This window comes from Rhinolophus sinicus, linkage group LG02, assembly GCF_036562045.2.
Source record: "Rhinolophus sinicus isolate RSC01 linkage group LG02, ASM3656204v1, whole genome shotgun sequence".
NCBI lineage: Eukaryota > Metazoa > Chordata > Mammalia > Chiroptera > Rhinolophidae > Rhinolophus > Rhinolophus sinicus.
Genome location: NC_133752.1, coordinates 128,732,181 through 128,757,773, shown reverse-complemented (window position 1 = coordinate 128,757,773; position 25,593 = coordinate 128,732,181). Strand labels below are relative to the sequence as shown.

The following is a 25,593-nucleotide window of genomic DNA, read 5'->3' as shown; positions in this document are numbered from 1 at the left end:
ATAGAAAATTTGTTAAGAAAGTAAATCCTAAAAATTCTCATCACAAGGAGAACATGTGTTTCCTTTTTTTCTTTTCTTATTTCTTTTCTTTTTATTGTGTCTATATGACAAGATGGGTGTTAGCTGAACCTATTGTTGTAAGCATTTCACAATATATGTAAATCAACCATCATTTTTTTGTTAAAGTTCTTAATGGAATAGTCCATTAAGTCCCTATTACTGACCAACTGTGGGATCTAGGGCAGATTGCTACATTTCCTTGTGCCTTAGTTTTCCCAGCTGTAGAATGGGAAAAACAATGAGGTGTGGACTAATGAGCGATGGGAGAGAGAGAGAGAGAGAGAGAGAGAGAGAGAGAGAGAGAACGGTACAAGTAGCAAGTACAGTGTAAGATTTGCTTATAGTTATTAATTATAGCCCTTGGCTCCCAATGAAGAGTTTTACATAAATACACACAGACCCATACAGACACACACACACACACACAATTTTGTTCAAAATTATCTTATGCATTTTTCAAGAACAATGATGTACATAAATCATGATGGGATCTCTTAAAGTTAAATAAATATAGCACATTAATTCTAGACATTTCCCTGGAACTCAGCACTATTCAAATTTTGATTGAATCACCCATTCTGTTTTCAACTGAAGAGAGGCATGGAACCTGAGGCAGTATAATTGACTCTTCTCTAAGCAGAAGTAGGAAGAGCACAGTTGTTTGTTTGCTTCAGTCTGCATTGTTTAATGCCATCTGTGAATTCTGGGTCTCCTTATGTCTTTATTTAAAAGCCTTGTAACAGAATTAGTTTGTTCTTTTCAGCCAAAATGATGAAAGGATTGACATTTCTTATTCATCTTCAGTGTGATTTTTGGTTTTCCCTCAATGTTGATGTGACCAAACTCTTTAGAAGTTACTTTATTTTAAAAAAATGGTTGGAAAATTGGAGAAGAATAGATTTATTAGAGGAAACCAAGATATTTTTATCAAGTTGGGTTTCTCTTAAAATCAAGTTCTGAATCAGATTGATTTGGGCTTCATTAACATGAACTTTGATACTGTAAAACAAGATAGATTAATTTATATTAATTATAAAATTTGCCTCACTCCAACATCCACTGTTATATATAATAAATTCTTTTTATTTCAGTTAAAAAATGTTTAGTGCTTGGAGATGTTCTTATCAACATCATATGCATCCTTTAATTTTTTTGATCAAATATTTCCAACACTTTTATTTTCTACTTTTTCAGAATAAAATCACTTATGCCATTATTAGGTCAGTTTCGTTTTTGTTATTACACAATAATGAAAAATAAACCATTGCCAAGCATGTTTGAATGCAACTAATGATGCTAGGAAACAGTAATAGGAAAAAAAAACCCGTGGATAAATCATGTAGCATCCAGCACCAAGAAAACACAAAATGCAACTAACACATCTTTATTGTTTCTTTATGAATGAGCTGTCAGTAATGCTGGATACAGAATTGTTGCCAGAGAATTTGACCAATTCTTGCCAAATTGTGAGAGAATGCACACTGGTATTTTGTTTTGTTTGTTTTGTTTTGTTTTTGTGAGGGTGGTAAGTGAGAATGGCATAAAGGAATAGGGATGCCAAGTTGAGATTGTGTGAGGGATACCTGCTAGCGGTGTAGATTTACTAAAGTGAAGTGTGAATGAGGCATGAACTAATAAATCCTTTCCCTGAAAAATGGAGCTTTATAATTGCTGACGTGCTTTATGCTATGCCATAGATAGCACTGAAGAGACAGAGCCAAAAAGCACTTACTGGTTCCCAAATAGCGAACAATAAACCATCAAAGGAAAAAAATCTTTTCCTGTTTTTGGTACCTCTGCATTTTACATTCTATCCCTCTTCCCACTCTTCAAGCCCTCCTTCAAGCTGCCAGCTGGAATAATTTGATTGACAGCAGTACAGATACACAATTACACGTTGTGACACTTGATATAGTGGGCCCAGAAGACTACAGGTTGATTTAGTAAAGAATACGTGGCCAGCTGAAGGCACTTGGAATGTTATGTGGGGAAATATCAGAAAACTGAACTTGGCAGATTCATTTTTAGTGTGCCTAGAGTCAAAACCAGACAAAGCAATGGCCAATGGTATTTACATAATGGCTGTTTTCTAGGATATTTTCAAAGCATGGGATTCATTTCATTATCAGTGTCCATCTGATAGATACACCTGTTTTCTTCTGCCTGATTAGATCTTGGATGTGATACTTTTAATGCTAATGCATCAATACTTCAATCTAAGATTTACCCCATTTAAGCCAGACTGGGAATCATGAAGTGATTTCAAAAAGATCTGAAAGACTCTTTAAGTTATATGACACAATGATTTGTCTGTGCTGATTTCTGCTTAGAAATGACTGGTCCATAGCTTTCATTAGATTCCCAGAGGGACTTAGTATACTTCTCAAGATGAGACAGAACTGTAATAGAATCTAATGATTTAATGGCCCTACTTTTCCCCAAATCATCAGTGATTTCTTAATTACCAAATTCAATGGCCTTTGCTTCTTTTCCCTCTGTCTCTCTCCTCTCCTCTCCGTTTTTCTCCTCTCCTCTCCTCTTCTTCCCCCCCCTTCTCTCCCCTCCGCCCACGTATAGCAATATGCTATAGTTGATCTCCCTTTCTAGAAATTCTTCTGATTTTCATTCTTTCCTTGTTTCCTTCCTACTATATATAAAGTTCCTTCTTATTTTCTTTCTCTGACTACTCTTCCTTCACCTACCTACCAGTAAGTGAAAATATTCCGCATCATTTTGTTCTCTCCCACTTCTGTTCTCAACTGGATGACTTCCTTGGTTTCAACTTGTATCGACTCCAATTGGACACTGTTAGCCATGCCCACTCTCCCAATTGTAGGTCTTTCTATTAGCTTAGAAATATTAAGTTGGTGCTAAAGTAATTGCAGTTTAAAAGGTTAAAAACAGTTGCAAAAATCTCAGTTACTTTTGCACCAACGTAATATGTTTATATGAGCATACTAAATATACATATTTAGAAATGCCAATCTCAACTCTGAAAAAAATATCATAAATTTATCTTCTCTCACCCATCTCCGCTATGACCACCCTCCCACCCAAATTAACACTCTCTAGCACTCGGACTACTGTAATTGTTTTCTAACTGTTTGATTCACAACTTCCATTAAATTCCCTTCTCTCTCTTCCTGTCTTTACCGTTTCACCTCATGGAAAATGGAGTATCTTTTCATAATTAAAATCTGACCACATTAAAATCCCACAATTTTTTGCCCATCACTTTCTGCACTAGATCAAACAATCTCCCCACACTTCTGCTACCCCCAATGAGTTGCACAGTGTCTCGGCTTCTACAGTTTTAGTATTCTATTGATTGATTTCTCTCCCTTCTTTGGATATACTTCCAACATGTTTAAATTATGCTTTTGACTATGTTACTAAGATTCCCTGAACATTCAATGTTTTGTCATTGCCCATAGGAAAATCCCAGTAATCTTACTTATCATTCAAGGTTGCAAATTTTCCTTTTCCAATATATTTACCACTATTCATATTCATAAAACATATACTGTTAGTTCTTTCCTACATGGACATTCTATTTTTGTGACTCTGCTTTCTATTGTTCTTCTCCATTTGAGAAGCTGTTCGTCCATTTTTAAACATCAAAGAATTACTCAATCTTAAAAATAAAGGGTTAATGGCAAGTAATCCTGCCACTAGAATGTCTTTCCCAGCAGCTACAAGTAATCCTTACATGCTCTAAACAAAATATTTGGTTTATACTTTTTTAAAGTAATACATTACTTTTTACTGTGAATTACGCACACACACACACACACACACACACACACACATTCCTAACCTACTTTTCTGGGCAATATGCTTGAATTCATTTCCATTTATAATTAATCATCATATCCTTCACATTTATGTTTCCTTTAATAAATAAATTGATATTCCCAATGGAAAAAAATGAATAGTTCATAGTTGTTTATATGGTAAAATCCAAGTTCCTCTGAATGGATTCAAAATCTTTTCTATTTTCTCTTCCATTGTGACCACCACTACCATGTACCATTTCTTTTGCAACAACAGGACATTTATTATTCCCCCAAACATGTCACATACTCCTACCTTACAGCTTTCCCTCTTTATTATTTAGACTCCAATGGTTTTCCCCCTGTATTCTATTGTTCTCTGTACCTTGAGTCTGGGTTAGATGCCTCTCTCAGGTTTCCCTATAGAGTTTTGTGCATTTCACTGATCACACTGTATTGTGATTTACTTGTTGACCTGCCTTTCTGGTAATCGACTCTGAGGTCCTGGAATACAGACCTAACCTCTGAATCCTTGGTGTCAGAGTACCTGGCACGTAGTAAGTACTTGCTAAAGGCATGTTGAAAGGATAAATAACTGCATCTTGTCCTTTGGAATTCTACCCTTTATTCAAGATCCATCTCAAAGGTGATCTCTCTGTGAAGTCCATCAGGATCAGCCAATTGGAATTCATCCTTCTCCCTCCTACAGGCCACATTTCTTCTTTAGCCTCTCTCATGGAATGTTTCACATTGTATTCTTTTTGTTATTATTAGTTTCCGGTGTACAAAGCAATGTACTATTTAGATATTTATACCCCTCACAGAGTGTTAACCCCCCCAATCTACTACCCCTTACCTTCCCCCCCATCCCCACCTCCCTCCCATCTAACAACTATCAGTTTTTTCTCTATATCTCTGAGTCTATTTCTGCTTTGTTTGCTCGTTTATTCTGTTCTTTAGATTCCACACGTAAGTGAGATCATATGGTATTTGTCTTTCTAGTCTGACTTATTTCACTTAGCATAATATTCTCTAGGTCACGTATTTTGGAAGTCATTAGTTCTGCGTGTACCTACCGCCCTCCCACGTTCTGGCATTACCTCCGCTAGAAAGCTTTCCTTGGCACTCACCACCTAGGTGAAATCTCCTTTCCTGACTTCTCCTACCTCCTAATACAGTATGGCATCAAATGATTTATCATATTTAAATTTCAGTCCCTAATGTGACAAACCTTAAAGCCTACAGGGGTCGGGGAGACAGTCTGATCTCCCTTTTTAACCCCTGTGCCCAGAAAAGTACTTGATTCAGTTCATAATAAATGTTAAAGTTACTTGAACTTACTTGAACAATGCTTCGTTGTTTTTGTACACCTCAGGTCTTGTTCTGGGGCTGTGAACATAGTAAATATGCAGTGAATATTTTATAACTGAATGAATTGCTTAATACAGCTAGATTATTGATATAAATTCCATTTTCCTTTTAAGATAAATTAAGTTCTCCAGATAAACATATTTTTATATATTCTCTGATTTAGGCAATATTTATTCCATGTGATTGGCTCAATATAAGATATATGCTGTATTAGTTCTTAATAAATGTTATATTTCAGCTTAAATTACTATATTACTAAATACCTCAAAACCCTAGTTATTGTCATTTATTCCTTTATACTTTTACTTGTAAAGGTGGTATTACAGACAGAGTGAGTTGCCTCTAGGGTAAAGGTTCACATATTTACCTGGCTGCCAGAAATTGAGATCATGGAATTATTTTTTAACCCTGAGTAAGACTTACAAATTGAAAATGTCATTGTAAATATGCAAATATCATGGAAATGCTCTTACTGATTAGGAAAATTCTAAGAAACCTAATTATGTTCCTGGCCTACCCATCTGGGAGAACAATCAATCAGCAGACTGGTTATCATATTTAGATTAAAAGCTATTAGAAAGGAATAGTACTTGTAAAAGAACCAGGAAGCTCAAGAAATGCTAAATGCTAATGTCAAATGACCCAGTGAAATAGAGCAAATTTTGTCTTTGTTTAAAATTTCAGCAGTTGCATGCAGATTAGAAATAATACATACATGCGTACATACATACATGCATGCATACACACATACATACATACATACACTTGTCTGATTTCCCACAGCTATAGTTTCAGATGCACCCCATTGAAATGAATTGGAATTAAAATATTTAAAATATTAGTGGAAATTCAGGCGTGGCATTTTGGGTTTAGTATGTACTTGTAATTATAAGGTTTGCTAAAATCCACTTTGATCACTTAAATGACAAAAACAAGAATGAAGTCTCAATGTTTGTAGTTTATCCTAAGGACTCATATCCAGAACTCTTTTTACTTTTCTTTAGGGTAGAAAACAACTGAGAGTATGCCTTTGTGTTTACAGTTGCAGGTGTTCTGTATTGACTCTTTTCTTTCCCTTAAAAAGTGTTGACTCTCAGCATTGTATGTTTTTTGCTTTGTAGAACACAATTTTATATCAATGGAATGATCTATGAGTTTTAATCTAGGATACTGTATAAAAGATAAAGTGTGCTATTCCTAAAATATGAAGTGTTTGCCAGTGATATAAATTTATCATCGATGTGCTTGTTTTCTTTGTTTTTGCAAAGGAATTACAACAGTATCTAGCTAGCCTGGCTGAACAGTGCAGCGCTGATAATAATGGTGTAGAGCTCCCAGTGGTAATAATTCTTGATAATCTTCATCATGTGGGCTCTTTGAGTGACATCTTCAATGGTTTCCTCAACTGTAAATACAACAAATGGTATGTTTATGATATATTTTGAGTAATGAAATATGAAAAAATGGTAATTAAATTTGCTTTCTTGTGCCTTTCCACCCTTTAAGACCTATAACAAATGTCGTTAATTTGAGAAACCTTCATTGACATTATACCATATTTCCAAAGAATCTCTATATATTTCTTAGAACATTTATTTATTTATTCAACAGCAATGTTCCAGGCATTTTTATGGAAACATTATTTACTTGATGATATTAGCTTCTATAGACATGTTGGAAGTCTGGGAGACTAATATTGGTGGAATGTTTGAATCAGGGAAATTAAGAACTAGAATGAGGCTTTAGAGCTCTGGTTTTGTTCTTAGTCCATATCAAAGTTTAAATTCAACCTTCCTATAGAGATAAATTTTAGTATATTCAGATATACCTCTTTCTATTAGTGAGTCTAATTTTAAGTGTTAAAATCAAAGAAAAGGTTAGAGTATTAAAAAAACCTGAAAATCCTCTAACCTGTAAAAAAAGGATATGTAAGAGCAATAACAAATATTAATGTTAATGGTACAAGTATCCCAATTAACTAATCTCTGCTAGAGATTTTTTTAAATGTTTAAAATAGATCAGCACAAAATAAATATTAAAACAAGAATACAAGTTATCTCACGTTATTAAAAACCTTTAAAATAACTATGAAATAATGAAAGAGGGAAAATTAATGAATTTGATTATAAGCATAAGAGTCATAAGACGTTAGAGTGGGATGAGACCACTGTGATTATTCTGTCTAATATTTTTATTTTACAGACGAGTAAACTCAAGCTCAGAGAGGAAAAATGATTCGCTTAGGATGCCAGAACTGAAATTAGAACACCAATTCCTAATTTCCAGTTCAATGATTTTTGTCATTTTGTAACCTAACATTACAAAATTACCCTTTTAAAGCCTAATGATAAAATGGAATGATCATATTTATCTAAATTGCTTTCTAAGACAATTTAATATATTAATTGATTTTACTTTCCTTAGAGCTACATATTCTATTCTTTTTTTTCCCCAGCCCCTATATTATTGGAACAATGAATCAGGGAGTTTCTTCGTCACCAAATCTGGAGCTGCATCACAATTTCAGGTCAAGATAAATTGAAAGTGTTTTGTTTGTTTGCTTGTTTGTTTCGTTTGGGATTTTTGGGCATTGTCTCTTTCTGTTTGCTTTTGGTTGTTGTTTCCATTTGTACACTGACGGATCCTGCCTGTGCTGACCTGTGGTGTGAAAATAATTCTCACTTCTTATGACACTCTTTCTCAAGCAGTCATTTTGTCATCCTCAACCTGTAATCAGAAGTGTTTCTTTAATAAAAGAAAAGGGAAGAAATATTTTTCCTGCTCACTATGTCCCCAGCTAAAGTAGAACACTTTTCTTCTAAGTGTAAGGAATGTGAAGAGTGTTCCTATTTTAGGATTTGTGATTTTCCTACAGAAGAGCGTGTATACTCCCACTCACCTCTGACGCACAAGAGCTTCTGGATAGCTCAACAAGAAAAGTTACATTATTGCTCAAATGCTAATAGACTTCTTCACCCCTTCGATTATTAAAATGTGGTCACCAATTCAAATAAGTGCATTATTGCTTTATATTGGAAAGATATAAATGGATATAAAATTTTGTTTATGTAAAGATTTTTTACGTTTTGTTTTTTCTTTTTGTAGGTGGGTACTATGTGCAAACCACACAGAACCCGTAAAAGGCTTTTTAGGTAGATATCTTCGAAGGAAACTGATAGAGATAGAAATTGAAAGGAACATACGCAATAATGACCTAGTCAAAATTATAGATTGGATTCCTAAGACATGGCATCATCTCAACAATTTTTTGGAAACACACAGTTCTTCTGATGTTACCATTGGTGAGTTCTAAAATTGCATATGCCATTTTCCAGGAACGTGATGTATGTGGTAAAGATGGCCAGATTGGATGGTAGAAAGTAACAAGTGAAACTAATGTTTTTCATGCTTCCAAAGATTTAAATTTTCTTATTCTTCCTTCTGAAAGTTTATGTTATTCTAAGCTGTGTATTTCCAATTAGATTCATTTTATCTGACAATTGTGGTTTACTGAGGTATTCCTGAGATCACAAAGATTTAATATAGACAAATATCCAAAAATCAGAGAACCACTTGAAAAAATTGAATCCTTTTATAAGTATCTTTTTTATGCTGAAAACAAATTTTAGCTAATGCCACATATCAAATATGATTTAAGAGATTTTAGTTAGAGATAAATTAGGTGTTTTATATTTTTCATGAAGACTAAATTGTTTTAATTGTTTCTCTTTATAAAAAAGAGAGTTTGTTTGTTTTTTGTTTGTTTTTTACTTTTTTTTTTGTATTCCTTCTTAAGTTGCATGAAATAGGTCCCTTTCCCATTGTTATTGGTCATAGAGACATACCCACTAATGATACAGTGTAGCTTAGGAAGAAGAATTCTAAATTTTGGATCAGAAGACCAAGGCTGAGTCCCACTTTTGCAAATAATGACATATTTTATATTTGGCATTTCATTTAGCGCAAGTATTGTCATTTGTCAAATGGGGCAGGTTGACTGGATTATGACCTGTAAGGTTTCTCCTAACTCTAATATGTTGTTTTAGATTAGGATTTTAGAGTAAAAAGAAAGAAGAGTTCAAAGGAGAATGGTCTTCAGTAAAACATATTTTAATAATAATCAAGCTGGCCAAGATTACATTTTTCTAAGACTCCTGATAGAAATATATTCATTCCCCCCAAATGGTATCTAAACATGTGTTTAGATTGTTAAATATAATGACTCTCACAAATATTTGTTTCTTCTCAGGTCCCCGACTTTTCCTTCCTTGCCCCATGGATGTAGAAGGTTCTAGAGTATGGTTCATGGATCTCTGGAACTATTCTTTGGTACCTTATATTCTGGAGGCAGTAAGAGAAGGTCTTCAGGTATAGTATTCATATTCTTTATTGTTTAAAAAAACAAAGCAAATACGTTACTCATTTAAAAGCAAAGAGCATTTATTTCTCTGGGCATTTATTCAGAAAACAAAAGGTATGAGCTATATAAATATAGTGGTAAAATTTTAAAGAGCAACTAGTATGCAACACTTTTGCCTATTCTGAGAATAAATATTTTGGAGAAAGAGAAAGCAGAGTTATTCCAACAACTACACATTTAAGGCCAAATTTATTGCCATGGGTGTTTACAGACTGTTCTTATTAAATAGCCCATTAATTGCACAGTTCTACATCTTACAAGACAGACATGTTTACACGGGCCTTGGTCATTTATTCTCTTATCATATAATTGTCAACAAGTAAGTTTTGTTCATAGGTTCCCTATTTTTAGTATATTTTATTGTTTGAAGTCCTTTCATGTCACGAACCTTTACAAGATTCTTTATTACTTTTGAGAGAGTGTTCTAAATTCTAAGACTGTTGACTCTCTTTTTTTTTTTTTTTTTTTTTAAATCTATGACAGGCTGGTTTAGCAGCATCTCTGCTGTTCTTCTCCTGGGGCCCTGCACTCAGCCCTTCTATTTACTTGTAACTAAAAAGTCAAAATATATCACTAATAAGAAAACCCTGTTTCTTCAACAAAATATACCTTTGCCAGCAGTGTTTCTATTTCCTTAAATTGGAATTGAAATTTCATGATATTGTAAAATTATAAAATTCAAGGTTGAATCTTTAAGATTTGTGTTACATAAGTTACTGTAGACAAATCCAACCTTCTTTTCAATAACTCAGCCGGAAACTTAAGCAGTTTTTATTTATGCATCTCTATTTTTGTTATCAGAACTGCTACTAGAATTAAGATATAGTGTATACTTCCCATATTTTGTCATCTGCAATACTGTATTGTCTTTATTTTACTGTCTAAAAGATTGGTAACCTGTTTTCCTTTTTTATCCTTCCTTTTACCATCATGTTCTCCTCACCTAAGTAGCATAAAATGGCAGTGTTTAGAACCATCATGATGTTTCTGATGAACATGATGAATTATGGAGATGCTCTGAACCCTCAGAGACAAAAATCCTAGAGAATGCTATCAATTGATTCTACTCCAGATTTAAATAAACTAATTTCATATATTTAAGGGTATGAGCCAATCTAGCCCCAGAAAGTGGTTCCAATAAAGTAAAATGCTAAAGTAAAAAATAGTTTTATTTTTCAGGTATAGCATATCACTTTTTAGAATTCCCCTAAAAATATTATGCTGCTTAAGATGTGAGTTGGGTCTCTCACTTTCAATCGTTTATACCAAAACAATATTTTTATGAAAATGCATTTATAATATTCTAGAAGTAATCATTTTAAAACTTAATGTTTAAATGAATTATTCTTTCTCTAGATACAATTTCAGTGTTAATAAGCTATTATCCAACTCTTTATATATGAAATGCTACTATGACATATTTCTATACTAATACATAGAAAGAAAAGAAGCCTTTTCAAAACACAAAAACCTAAACATGATTTGCTTCTTTAGATCTCATTTTGAAAAAGTGCAAGCATTTTTAAAATATTTAAATCAATATTATTGATAAAACACTATCCTGAGAATTATAAGTTTATAAAGCTTCCATTTGGGCAAAACTATAACCACAAAAGTAATACCAGTCTCTCAACTAAAACAGAAATATACTTCCATATTATTTTTGAAGAAGGATAAACATTTCTCAAGTTTCTTGCTATGGTTCTGAATGGTTAGTAGTAGGATGGTTTGAATGCTGGATCAACCATGATATAGGGAGTTTGGGAGGAAAATCCAATGAATGGGAGAGATAAAAAAGGAAAACCCTTTGATGGGTAGACAATTTTCATTGCTGCTAAAGGATGTGCTTGGCTAGAGTCCATTGGCAGATGATACCCCTGGGGTGGTTCATTATATGCCTTCCGGAGGAACAGGAAGAAAATGAATCACATATGCCATGAACCATTCCCTTGTATGTACTGGCAGCAAAGAACCTTCAGTTGGAGCAAGAGGTGGAGGAACAAAGCCTGATTGCAAAGATGAAAATCTGAGTTAGAGGAATAGAAAAATCTCTTTTCAAATGAAGGCTGATGCTTTGGTGAGGGACCATATGGGAAATACTCTCTGCCACATGTTCTAGTTGGAAAAAAAAATAGTGATGCAGTGGACTCTGATTTTATTCTGGTGCTTCTGTCTTTCTTGAAATGTCAACAGTTTATCTCATTTTTAATATTTAAATTTCTTTCCTTTCAAATATTTTTTTTTAAATCTATTGTATCCTGAAATACAGAATTGGGTTTGTTTAGCTTTCTATTGGCCACTACCAGTTTTGCTGTCCTTGATGATTCTTTAAAAGGTGATTCTAGACTTTCATCTTCTTTTTGTAACATTTGTTTTCCAAAAATTATACATTTTTCTTCAATTAGTTTAAGTTGTATAGCAAATTATATTTTACATCTTCTATAAAGTAAGTTTTTAACTTACTTTAAAACTTAAAGTTTTTAACTGCTCCAAAACAAATGAAGTATTTTTAAGATCTAATAATTGGTATCTCCCTAAGGGAATATACAAATCTCCTAAGGGAATATACAAATACCAGGACCTGGACTCCCTTTTTTTTTTTTAAGGCCAGGCTGCTGCAACCACATACAGCTTCTTCAGGAGAAACCCAAAAGACAATTCCAAGGTGTCATGGTCCACCATTTTGCTTTTGTCTCATTGAACCACAACAAGCTACATAGAATACCTCATAGTATGCCATCTGGGACCAAATATGCACCTAGTAACCAGGATTGCCCTCACTAAAGCACCTCAAGGGGAGAGAGGAAGTAAAGAACTTGTGCACCCAGGCTACCACCCGCTTAATTTTTACTTTTCTTTCTCTCCCCCTGTGGCCTTATACTCTGATACAAAGTTCCATCAACCTCTGCCTCCTCAGTGCGCCCTTCCCAGTTTGGGTTCAGTTTCACTCACAGCTGAAAACTCTTTGACATCTCTTGAATTCATCCTTTTCCTTCTACTCCACTGTCAGTACTTTAACCACGCTTTATCATCTTTTTCCTATTGACTTTTTCCCTCCAGATGAGTCCTTATAACGTTGAGGTTTTCACCTCCCATTTTTTTTTTTGTGTCCTCTTTTACTAGTGACCTTATCAATAAACATCTGAAAAGAGATTTTACATGAAACAATGAGATTATTAGATGAAGTTAATCTGAGGGAAATGGTTACGAGAGAAAGTGTTCTTATTCCCAAAGGAATTTTGAGTCTAGTGAATTAGAGAAAAAGAAATCTCTTTTATTTTAGTCAGCACCTTCCCAAAGTACACTGTAGTAGAGAACTCTGTTTAGTGTCGAGCACGGCTTTTTTCACCTCTCCGTAACTGGAACTTGTCTTTCTCAACTTTGAGTTTTCTTTTGGTTTGTAAAATTATAAATAAAGATAAATGTGGGCAGTCATTTCAACATGTTATTTAAAATAAACCTCCCTCACACTCTCCCCCACTGCTGATCACCTATCCTTGACAGCTTTATTTTGTCTAGCCTTTAAGTTTAAAGTGAGCTATGTAGACATCTGTATGGTGAAAATATGGAAAATTGTATATGCACAGTAATTCCATTGAACGTCCCATACAAACTCATGTGCAAACAAATCACTCAATAGTCACCTTTTTTTAGGAAATAGAAATGCATTTTATATGTGCTAAATATGTGATGCCCTTTTAGATGTATGGGAAACGAGCACCTTGGGAAGATCCCTCAAAGTGGGTGCTTGATACATACCCATGGAGCTCAGCGTCTCTGCCTCAGGAAGGCCCAGCATTACTGCAGTTGCGACCCGAAGATGTTGGGTATGAGGGCTGCATCTCCACTAAGGAAGCCACAACCTCAAAGCACATTCCACAGACTGACACAGAGGGGGATCCCCTGGTAAGAAGCTGATATGTGAATCTTCCTATATAATTACAGTGTATGGTCTTTACTATTTAGTCATTTGTATCAAAGACATTAGTTATCTTAGGTAATATTTGCGATTGTTCTGAAATTGATACTCTGTTTTAACTTTTTTACCTTTGACCTGCTTTCATTGGGTGAATTGCTTAAAATGAAAGACCAACTTGTATGCTTCAAAATAATCAAGAAACGCTAAAACCAGACTGAACTCTATGGCCATAATTTTTCTCTTATTATGCAGAAAACTGTATAAAAATGTCATTAAAATTTTTAATTGCATGACTGAATTCACAGTATTTAGGAAAAAACTGAATCTTGTTCTTAAATGAAGAAACAAAAAGAATATAATCTAACGTACACTTGGAGGACTAAAAATATTTTATGTAGATCACCTAGTCTGACTAAATTGAGAATTAGTCTTCATTGCCTATGATAGGGAAGAATAAACTGAGTTGGAAATCAAAGGGAAAGTATTCCCCCTGCCTTGTTCAGTTGGCAATTACATATGGCTTAATAAAAATTGATAAAATTCCAAAGAATGACTACTCTGAAAATATTAAGTACATGGTATTATTAGGGAAAATACTTCATTTTTAATGTATTTTTTATAGATGACATTCTGTAGATTGATCAAATGTAATGTGTTTGTTGGTTTACCGTTCTATGACTAAAGAGATCGTTGGATTAGCACAACCAATTCAGAAGGAACACAAACTGAAATAAAAGCCATTATGTTACTTAAAACAAAACAAAAAGGAAATGATTAAAAAATTCATAATCTATGACTATACCCAAAGGCATAAAATGACTTGATATTTTTTGGGGTACCCTTACACCAACAACCCCAATGCATATACATCATTGCCATTTCAGCTGATCATTATTAATATTTTGGAGGTTAATAAACATTTTGTGAACAATCTGATAAATTTTCGTGATCCTTTCCCCAATAAAGAATTTCATAAAGTCATGGAAGTATATACAAGAGCTTCTTGGAGTCTAGGGATCTCCTATATAAAACTTTTGATCTAGACTATAAATATAAACTATGTAAGGGTCTTGACTCACGATTTTGTAACTGGCACCTGGCTCTTTAGCTTATACATGGTTGGAAATTAACACTAGTAGTGGAATTGGTTTAAATCTAGCACAATTGTGAGCATGCACTAAATAATTCCTGACTGAGTGGTTAAAATTTAAGAGTAAATATACGCCTTAGGGCACAAATATGGGTTATTTCACCTGAAATTTTTTATAAATTCCAATTCTCCCTTTGCAGTTTTGATATACTGTGTCTGTTTCAGATAAGGAGAGGGGTTTATAAAGTTTATTTTCAGAGTTATTTTGTAGAATATGGGACCCTTAGGGGATGCCCTCAACTTTTCCATTTCCTCCCCACAGCCCTGATTAGCTAAATCCATTAAGCACTCTTTTCCTTGGCTCTGACTGCTCTTGTCTTCTAGTATGGAAAAGTGATCCAGTGTCTCCCATTCTGAGTGAGAATTGGGATTTAAAAAAAAAAAAAAAAAAAAATCCCCGATTCCTAATCTGATATACTTCTGAAGAAACAAGGGGTTATGATATATGACATGATAATGGGAAAAGACTTACCATCTAAAAATAATTCTTTGAATTAGGCACATTCTGATAGGAAAGTCAATATTCTCTATTTGCTTTTGATTCTGTATATTTCTATAATTACTAACATAAGGTAAAAATATATTTGCAGCCCAGTCTAAATCAGATATTAGGAGAAAAAGTCCACTATTCAATGTCAGAAATACGTTTTTGAATCTGAACAAAGATGCACGTTTTTGGCATAACTCACTGTATTTTGAAAACACAATGTGTATTGATGATCAAGGAGTTCATTCATTCTACAACTCTTAATATGTAACAAGTATATCCTCAGGCTTAAGACTTGGTGATCAGGAGGTAAATAAGATAATCAGTTTTGATCTCAGGAAGCTCACTGTCCCTTAGTGAAAAAAGACATCTACCTACCTAAAATGCAGCAAAATAATGATAGAGGTGCATGCTAGGAAAAATTGTGAGTCCATTGAAGGAAGTGATTAAGAAAAACTTCACAAAGGACAAGGTGCTTGAGCTAGGTCCGGAAGGATGAATAGAAATGCATCATGTGGTTGGATGGAGAACATCCAAAATTAAGAAAACAGCAGGTGAAACATTGTGGAACAGTACAGTAAAAACAAATGACTTTGGGGAACTATATACATATTGGTAGGATTGGAACAAAAGGGGTGGGAGGAATTAAAGCTACAGAGGTCTGCGATTGCCAGATCCTACCCAGCCATGATTACTTTTGTAGGAAGTTAAAACTTTTATCATACAGAGAATGAGGAGCCACCGAAAAATTTTGAGCAGTTTCTAACTTAGCTAGTTAGATTAGCAGTTTATAAAGATCACTTTTATGGTAGAGTAGAGGACATGTTAAAGGAGAGAGGATGGATGCTGGGAAACTAGCAGATTTGTAAACATCGGTGTCGATAAGGACCTGAGCAAGGTGTTACAAATGGTAGGCATTATAGTTATGACTATGGGTAAGGGGAAGAAGAAAGGGAGAGGAAAGGAGAGAAATGCTTCTGTAGAGAATAGTGATCTGTCCCAGTGACGATTGACTCATATGTGACCTTACCTCACTCTTGTAATCTCTTTTGACTTGAAAGCACAAAGCAACACTCTGAGAAGGCAAAGTAAACCTCATATATATATAATATATATATATTATGAATCTGAGACTTGGAACTTATTCTAATGGAACATATTTACATATGGCACCATTTAAAAAAAAAAATAAGACGTTAAGAATACTATTATTACAACAAGACTTTTACCACATTCATCGTTCAAGTTATTTCTAACATTTGTAACTGAGATAGAATCATAACCCTTTAAATAGAACTCATTTGCCGTTTCTACACTTAGTAAATCAGAATGGTGCTCAAAACACAGATCTGTTTTAGAAATCATCTTCACCCAGATGCTTCAACATAAGCCAGCTACTGATGAGGGAGGAACTGATAAAAGAAAGGAGAGAATGAGTATGATTGTGCATGAAGGTAGGGGTGTGTGTGAGAGAGAGAGAGGGAAAGAGACAGAGACAGAGATGGAGAGGGAGGGAGAGAGAAAAATTGTGTAAATAGAAACATTTGGCTTTTTTGCTTACTGAGTTTAATAAGAGGTTATGACCAACTGCTTTCATTTCATGTATTCTTATGTAGATTTAATAAATTCAGAAAGATGAGAAATTATATTGAAAAATATTTTCCTGAAGAATATTAAAATGACTTTAAAATATGTTCTAACTATAGCCTCTTTGTCAGAAAGGCAATGTTGCTGACATTGGTGATAACCAGTTTATCATTTATGTCACAAGCATTTTTTGAAAACATCTTACCCTGAGCACACAAGTATGCATAGCCTAATATATGACTAAATAATTTTTTTTTTAGGTTTCTCCTTTCTGTTGGATCGGATTCCCTATTTCTCTATGTTTAAAAAAGAATAACTTTGATTATTTTATAAATTGATAAAATTAGTATGCTTAAATAGTATAAACATTATTACGATCTGTAGAAACCCTTGAAAAGAAAACAAGTCCACTACACTCATGAAGACATATGCCGATTTTTCTGTGCTTTCTAGAACTGTTGAACCAGTTGCCTGTAATTTGCTTTTAAACAGTCTTTCTTTTTACTTCCCTCTCTAACAGTGGATCTGCAGGTCTATCGAAATCCAAGCAAGGTGGCTGCCTTTTATTTAGTAATACATGGAAACACTAGCTGACTTTCTCCCCCAGTGCTTTCATACATATGTCCCTTTTACTGGAACAAATATTACCATTGTCCTCTAAGGCTGGGAAATTTGAGACAGCCGCTGTTGTTCCAGAAGGTGGTTTTTGTTTTCAGTGATATATCAATCATATATTAGCCAGAAATTCAACAACAGAAACTTGACAGTGATTCTTTCCTTCTCCCTCTTCAAACACTCATGGTCTGCTTCATTCAGTCACCTCCTTTTGAGGTCAGCTCCTAAACAGCAGATGGTGTGCTTGTGTGCAGCAGCTGGCTTCATTCCACTCCATCCCCTCCTTCGCTCACGGGACTATGTGTGTGAGCCTGTGTGTGTGTCTGTGTGTGTGTATGGACACTCACAACTTCCAGTTGCCATTCAATGCTTTCAGCTTCTCCCAGCCAAAAAGCTGGGAAGCTTGGCATACTCATCAGCAATGAGCCCAGATGTCCAGCTGTGATACTGTTTCCTTCCCAGCCTCCCTGCTGGAGCAGTATTCATTCACAATCTCAAATAAAAGAGTTATCTGGAGGCTTTATTTGGTCCGTATGGTTTGGTATTGTAGCCTTATTTGGGAGAAATAATGTAGGAGCCAGGGGCAACTAGTAAAAATCTAAAATTGTTTTTCCATTTCACTTGGATGGGATGAGATGGTGCCTCGGTGTAGCTCAGGGCCTTGCATTTTGTGGGGCTGGTTTACTGAATGCATCATTGCCTGCATCCGATGTCTCTTTTTCTTCCTTCAGATGAATATGCTAATGAAACTCCAAGAAGCAGCCAATTACTCGGGTACACAAAGCTGCGACAGCGATAGCACCAGCCACCATGAAGACATTTTGGATTCATCTCTTGAATCTACCCTCTAGAGGGTGAAAAAAGTTAGGGGGGGAAGACTATGCCTATTAAAAATGTTTAAAAAGTAAAGTATTTTCACTAAACCACTGCCAGTATAAAAGCACCTATCAAGGGCCCTGACCCAGAGTCGTGATCTCCAAGGAGACAGCAGAACTAAGTCTGAACCGCCAAGATGCTAAATTGAAATGGAGGCTTAACTTTATTTTATTTCTAGGCAATTCTATATCCGTGGAGTGATCTAAGCTCCATTACTCAACTGGAAAGGACCCTAATGACAGGGCAACTGAATAGATTGCACATGGGACAGCCAAACTGGACTTTAGTTTTTTCCTCTTTCAAAGTTTACAATGCAGACCTTTTTTTGTCCCTTCATTTCGTTTCCTCTGATGAGCTGTTCTCCCCAAGCAGGATCCATGCTTCTGATCTGTCCAACCTCCTTTGTGCCACATGGTGCTGGTCACAGCTCCAGTAGTGTTTGTGTTGTGCGCTCACCCCATTCCAAAATGAAGTCCAGAGGCCAGTCCTCCGTAAGCACAAATGGAATTGTGCCACCACCAGAAACACACTCCTGTGGCAAGCTGGAGAAGTGCCAATTTAATTCCTAACTGCCATGTTCACCCGATGTGCTCCACCAACTTTTTAGTATATGAGTCGCAGGTTTTATAACGTTGTTTTTACCACGGTGGTCTTTTAAGCCAACTGCCCACTCCCTTAACAAGAGTTTTATACCAATTATTAGTCAACACTGACAAAAGGCTTGTTTAGGGCTTTGTTTGAGCCTTTTCAGTGAAAGAAGGAACATTTCCTATGGTGCTGTCTCACTGCCTTAAAACAGATTTCTACGACAGTTTAACAGTCGGTTTAAGTCCTAAACCATCGGTAATTTCCACTGTCTTTTCATTTACAACCAAGCAACACCAGTTAACACAGTAGCCTCATCTCTATTATATATATCAGTTTTTGTTGGTTTTTTTTGGTTGTTTTTTTTTTTCAAGAAATGGATAGGAGAAAGATCAGTATTTTTACCTTGTGAATAGATTGCTTTGCCTATCCTCCAAAGAATACTCAACCCAGAAACCCTCTTAGATTGTCACTTAAAAGGTAAGCTATGTGGCTAAATTCCACCCAATTCTAGATGAAAGAGTTTCAGAAGGCGGGAGATTTTGAATTCTTATCCAGCAGAGCTGGAAGCACTAGATATAGCATGAGCACAACTATTTGGCTTTCCTCCCCTATTTTTTATTTTTTTATTCTTCTAAGTTTTGAGCATGTTGTTTTGATTGCTGTTGTTGTACATGAGAAATTCAGCATTAGAGAACACTGAAGCAGTGACGTCACTGTGGAAGAGGAAGCATTTATACTGTAAAAGAAGGTTAGATTTGCACAGTCTACTGGGTAGGTATTGTAAATAATCATTTTAAAAACTTGCACAAGTCAAAACAAACACACAGAAAAAAATTGTATTTTATCCTGTTGGTGTTAAGAGGTGTTTCACTTGCTGAGATTTCCTGTACGTTACACACAAATACAGAATGCAAACCCTCAAAGCTGTTGTTATCCGGTGTGTTTGTCCTGTATTTACAGTTGTTACGACTATGCAGGCGCTGTCAGTACTAGAGTGAGCATGCTTCAAAGCTGTACATGAAGCCAATCCATTTTTGGAAAAATAAACATGTCCGAAGGTGCATCTATCATGGCAGGCTTTCAACAGAGTGCATGAAAACTGACTGGAGTCTTTGGAGAAGTTACCACCACACCCACAGGACAGGCTGTAAGTGTCTAAAACCCAAGGGCTAGGCCGTGGTGTAGACTTGTTCTTTGCGTGGGGAAATGTGTCACGTTCAGAACGTGCCATTGGTGCTACTCTCTGTGACCACCCATGGGTCAGTTGCTCTAAACAAAAACGACACGAGACATCTGTGCAGTTTTCAGAGTGTCACTGAGTCTGTAGGGGCCACACGGTGCTATTGCCCTAAGGGAGATTGGAACTGAGTTTATGCACATAGCATTGTCACCCTGACTTTGAAGCCTCAAACATGGATCAAATCTGTTGTGAAACATCAACATGTGTAGCTGGATGAGTGACTAGTTGCCCTTGTATAATATGTGATCTAAGAAAATTGCTAATCTTTCCCTGCCATTTTAAGAAACACAGTCCAAACATGATCATAAACAAATTCCTGCAATACATCCCAGTAGGTCCACCTAGTTTACAACTTAAACTAGTTTGTGAAACATTTGTCTGTATACATTTTATATTTTGTACATTTTTGATGTAACATATCATGTAAATAGGCAGAAACAGTGAAATAAATCATCTGAAAAGTTTTGTAGTCTTTGTAAAGCCCCAACAATAAGTACTTGTTGTCAATGGACTTAACTGGATGATGTATTTTCTATTGGTTTATTGTTCCTCTAGCTTGTAAACCAGCTTGCATATATTTTTTTGCAAATGTGCACCCTGTATCTGTCTAAATTATTACTTTGCCATTAAAGTGGAATTATTTATTGACAATAAGGTGTGGTGTCTATCTATGGAGAAAAATCGAGTAATTATGCACCAAGAAGTGTCAAGCTTTCAAATGTTGCGTGCACAGTTAATATGCCATCCAGAGGGATGTATGTGAATTTTTATTTTCTATACCTCATAGAAAGGATCTCATAACTTTGATCAGGATTCAGTTTGTAAATACAGTTGACCCTTAAACAACACAGGGGTTAGTTAGGGGCCAGTACCACACGCAGTTGAAAATCAGGTATAGCTTTTGACTCACCAAAAACTTTAGCCATCCTTACATATCTGCAGGGGATTGGTTCAAGGACCCCTCACCTCCCATACCCAAATCTACTGATGCTCAAGTCCCTTACAGAAAATGGCACAGAACAACGCATGCAGCTATCCCTCCACATCTGCAAATTTCCACCTGTTGATGGAAAATACTGTTCGTTGAATCCGAACACGCGAAACCCGGGGATATGGAGGGTGAACTGCATATTAATTGAAAGAATCCACATATAAGGGGACACATGCTGTTCAAACCTATGTTGTTTAAGGGCCAACTGTATATTTGAGATAATATTAGAGACTTATTTAAAGTGTATCTTTCATCCAGCTTCCTCATCTGTAAAATGGGATAATTATAGTAACTACTCATAAGATTGTTTTGAAGATTGAATGTTTTAAAATATATAAAGCACTCAGAAAAATGTCTGTCATATCTTAAGTGCTATATAAGTGGTAGCTATGATTATTTTCAACAAAAGTTTGTTACACAGATAATAGGTATCAGGTAATGTTTTTAGGCATCAGAAGCACTGAGACATAGGCCATGTTCCTAAGGAAATTACAGTCAGTACAACTGCTTTTCTGTCCCTCTTCACTTCTTCTGGGTATCTAAGTTCTCTACTACAAGGGTGACCAGTAAGAAGTACACTGAGTAGTCGCTACAGGGTATGTTTTCAGACACTGGTAGAGTGAACGATAGCAGAGAATTTTATCTGAATTCAGAGAAATTCAAATACCTTTATTTCAGTCTCTTGGACGTTCACATTAAGAAAAAAATTATATAAGAAATAAGCCACCTTAAATAATGTAATTCTATGCTTTGATCAGTTAAGATATTTAAAAAGAAGCTTCAATTATGCTTTGCTTTTTTTAAAATTTTCCACCAATAGGTAAAATATCGCATTACTGAATTCAATATTTTTTGTTGTTCAGTGAAAATGATTTGTATAAGTAATCATTAGAAGATCTCTTTTCCACACAAAATATACATTATCGCTTAGTTACCCAGATCATCAATAAAAATAGAAATTAAACATAGATAGCACATTCTGAGTTAGAATCTCATTAGAGGAAAATGAGACTTCTCAAGTTGTTTTCCATAAAATTGTAAAAAAAAAAAAAAATGATAACTAATCCTTTCCTTTACCATTGGAATTTTTAATACTTTACCTTAATAGTCTGAGTTATCATGATAGAGCTGAAGTTGATTAACAACAGAATATTTTTTTACATTGATTGCATGTTAAAAAATATTGGGTTATATTAACTAGTATTAAAATTAAGTTACCTGATTCTTTTTGCTTTTTTAATGTGGCTACTAGAATACTTACAATTAAACATGTTGCTCATGTTTGTGACTCACTTGAGATTTCTATGGGATAGCACTGCTATGGAAAGATTGATCTTTAGAAAGTATAAATGTGATCACCTCCCTCAACTCTTTTGTATTTTGTTTTTAAGACTAGATGCAAATATTGAAGGACAACAATTCTTTGTTCAATCTGAACCTTGCTTATCCCTTGGCTTCCTTTACCACCATGTCCACTGCCCCCATTTAGTTGTGTTCTCTATGACATTAGCCTAATTGTAGAACCTAGAAGTAATTGTTGAAACAATAACAACAACTTCCCAGACAATTTAGCTATGAGCATGTGTCAAGTTGTATAACCTTGCTGTGTGGGAAAACCTCTGGGAGGCCAATATAAAGTTTCCCTCCTGGTAAAAACATTTATAGAAATGTAGATTAGATAAAAGGAATGTTTATTGAAAGATTCTGAGCCTCTTGGCTGTCAGGTGGATGGGTGAGTGATTGGTTTCCTAACACAAATATTAATCCTATAAATAATTAATCGGTCATTGAAAATTGCGAAACATTTTATCAGCATTCTAATTTATTCTAAAAAGGAGATTACTAAATATACTCAGCAATAATGTTTCGTCCCAGACCAGGTTTGGAACCTTATTTCTTTGGTAATTTACTTCTTTTTACCCCAAGGCCCTTACACATTCTCAAATGCCATTACCTTAGAAAGTTTTTCTGATACCTCAGACTAGGTAAAAAAAATGTAAGTTATTTGCTTTTTTTAGGGGAAATATGTAAATAATGTATCCAACGTATCATTTTGCAGTTTCAGCGCCTAGAATATAGCACATTCTCAAGAAATACGTATTGAATAAAAATATTTCTGAACATGGCAACAGTAACTGAATTTTAGCCTATGTTAAACAAAAACATTAAAATTGAGAAGACCCATTTTTAAAGGTGTTGATCTCCCTGGGAAACCAGATGAATAATTCAAATGTAGTTTAGTGACCAGGGAAGGGAGACGGATAACCTGAGGATTTATGTCATCCAGTACAAAGTACTGCTTCACAATTGGGATTTTTCCCCCTTTAGATGTAATGTACTACATACTTTCTACCAAGTTTAATTTTCTTTCCACTTTTCAAATCCTTTGAATATGGCCTTAGTTATATATAGTATAATTTAAATGTGTGTGTGTGTGTGTGTGTGTGTGTGTTTAGGAGGGAACTGATAAAATACAGCAAGCAGTTGGAAATGTAATGCTAAAGCCCAGAAGAGAAGTAGGGGGTGGAAAGATTAAAATAGGAATCCGTAGCATAGAAATAAGAAGTGGAGATGTGAATTTCACTTTGGGGTTTTTCCCTGCAAGAAAGTTCTTGACCAATTAGAGAAGATTGAGAATAGAACTGGAGAAATGTAATGGACATCTTTATAGTTCATTTGTCTTTTATTTTTTTACTTACGTAATATGTATATGCCTATTTAATGTGACATTTACAAAGGAGGGGTATAATGTGAGGGGAAATGTAATCTTAGAATTCAGAGTTAGAAAATCTGCATCCTAGTGATGGTTTGTGGTTTCTCCAGGAAGAATCAACTAATCCATCATCTGTGTGCATCTAGACTTTATACCCAAAAGATAATAAAATGCACCCACTGTAACTGGAATGGTTCTGAACATCACTTGTGATACAAATAATGTGTATCTATCACTTCCCAGAAAACTATAATCCCAAAGAATGGTAGAAAGTCTAGACGTCTAGTTAAAGCCCATCCAAGGACACGGGTGCTTATCAGTATCTTCAGTAGTTGTCTTCAGTCCAGCCAGGTCCTAACTTGGTGTGCTTAATAGAGGAAGCTGAGCATGAGCTGGTTTTAGAGGATGGTGTTCAAGGTAAAGAAGCTGAACCAAATTCCCTATAGACCCTTTGAGTGTTGTGGAATGTTTATTTGCCTAACATCAGCATCTCTTTCAAGGTGGGTTGCCTAGTTCCCAGGCAAGTGGTTTTCCTGACACAGTCCCTAGTCCAGCTCTTCCTTGGGTTACAGGAATGTAGGGACTGCACAGGCTCTTCAGTTGGTTGCTGGGGCTAGAGACTCAGGCAATGGTGGGGCAATACTGCCCAGAAATCTCATATTAGATGCACTTCTGAGGCTAAAAGGAAGCACAATATACAGGCAGAGTCAAGCGGATGGTGGTTTGAGATAAATCCTCCCATTTGGCCACCACATAGAAGCTAGAGGACAGTCTTTTCCAATATCAGTCGTATTTCAGGGGAGGAAAATTCACCTGGATTAGGCTCACTTGTGAGGCTTTGTACTCGTTAGGCTATCACAACATTTCCTGTAGAAATGTAATGAGAGCTATATATACAATTTAAAATTTTCTAGTAGACATATTAATAAAAATAAAAAAAAGAAACAGGTGAAATTAATTATAATAGTGTACTTTATTCTCACACTATACCAAAAATATTTAATTTCAGTGTATAACCAATCTAAAATACTTTTCAATAACATTTTTATATATTTTATATTCTTCTCTTGTTTCGTACTAAGTCTGAAATCTAGCATGTATTTTACTCTTACAGCACATCTCAATTTGGACCCTAAATTTTTATCAGAACAACTCAATTGTTCAGCATTCAAAAATTTACAGTTAAAAAATAGATTCAGTATGTAGTTCTAAATCTACTTAATATAAATTATCAGTTTAAAATTTAAATTTTAGATAATTACTTTTAAAATTAAAAATTGATTTCCTAAATTGCTATAGCCATCAAGTGCAAAATGACCACCGGTTGATGGTGGTTGCTACTGAGTCAGCATGGCTCCAGCCTCACCTGGCAACCAGCTTTCTCAGATCATGTGTAGAGCTTCTTCCCTAGTGCAAACGCCAACCTGGGGCTTTGATTTGGAACTTCTTCAATGTACTGGATTCAAAGGCCCAGATCATTTTCCCTTCAAAGGTGGTACTGGGTTAAAATAGTTCATTGTAACTACTTCAGTGAATCTGTTATCCTTCTTTATTATTAAGCTGTGGTAAAGATCACTCTGATCTGTCTTTTCATACATTTTTCTTTAACGTCAACTGTTGAGTGAAAAGCCTTGGATTCTTTAATAAAGAATTAAATTTAGATTTAATTCAGATTTAATGGAGCAGCTCATTAAATCTCTCTCTCGATTACCACCAGGGAAATTGAATCAGTAATCAATAATCTCCCAACAAACCAAAAGCCCTGGACGAGATGGCTTTACAGGTGAATTTTACAAAACGTTC

The 25,593-nt window shown here is 35.1% G+C and overlaps 1 protein-coding gene across 9 annotated transcripts in view; it reads left to right on the top strand.

The window, feature by feature from the left end:
• Window positions 1-20,740, top strand: part of NAV3 (neuron navigator 3) — a 773,547-nt gene extending 752,807 nt beyond the window's left edge. For all 9 annotated transcript variants that reach the window (XM_074325380.1, XM_074325379.1, XM_019753173.2 and 6 more), the window contains 6 exons: window positions 6,473-6,627; window positions 7,660-7,731; window positions 8,310-8,506; window positions 9,454-9,572; window positions 13,327-13,530; window positions 18,114-20,740. In XM_074325380.1, coding sequence (XP_074181481.1) covers window positions 6,473-6,627; window positions 7,660-7,731; window positions 8,310-8,506; window positions 9,454-9,572; window positions 13,327-13,530; window positions 18,114-18,233 — 867 coding nt within the window. In that variant the 3' untranslated portion in view covers window positions 18,234-20,740. The remainder of the gene's footprint in view (window positions 1-6,472; window positions 6,628-7,659; window positions 7,732-8,309; window positions 8,507-9,453; window positions 9,573-13,326; window positions 13,531-18,113) is intronic.
• Window positions 20,741-25,593: the final 4,853 nt, after the last annotated feature.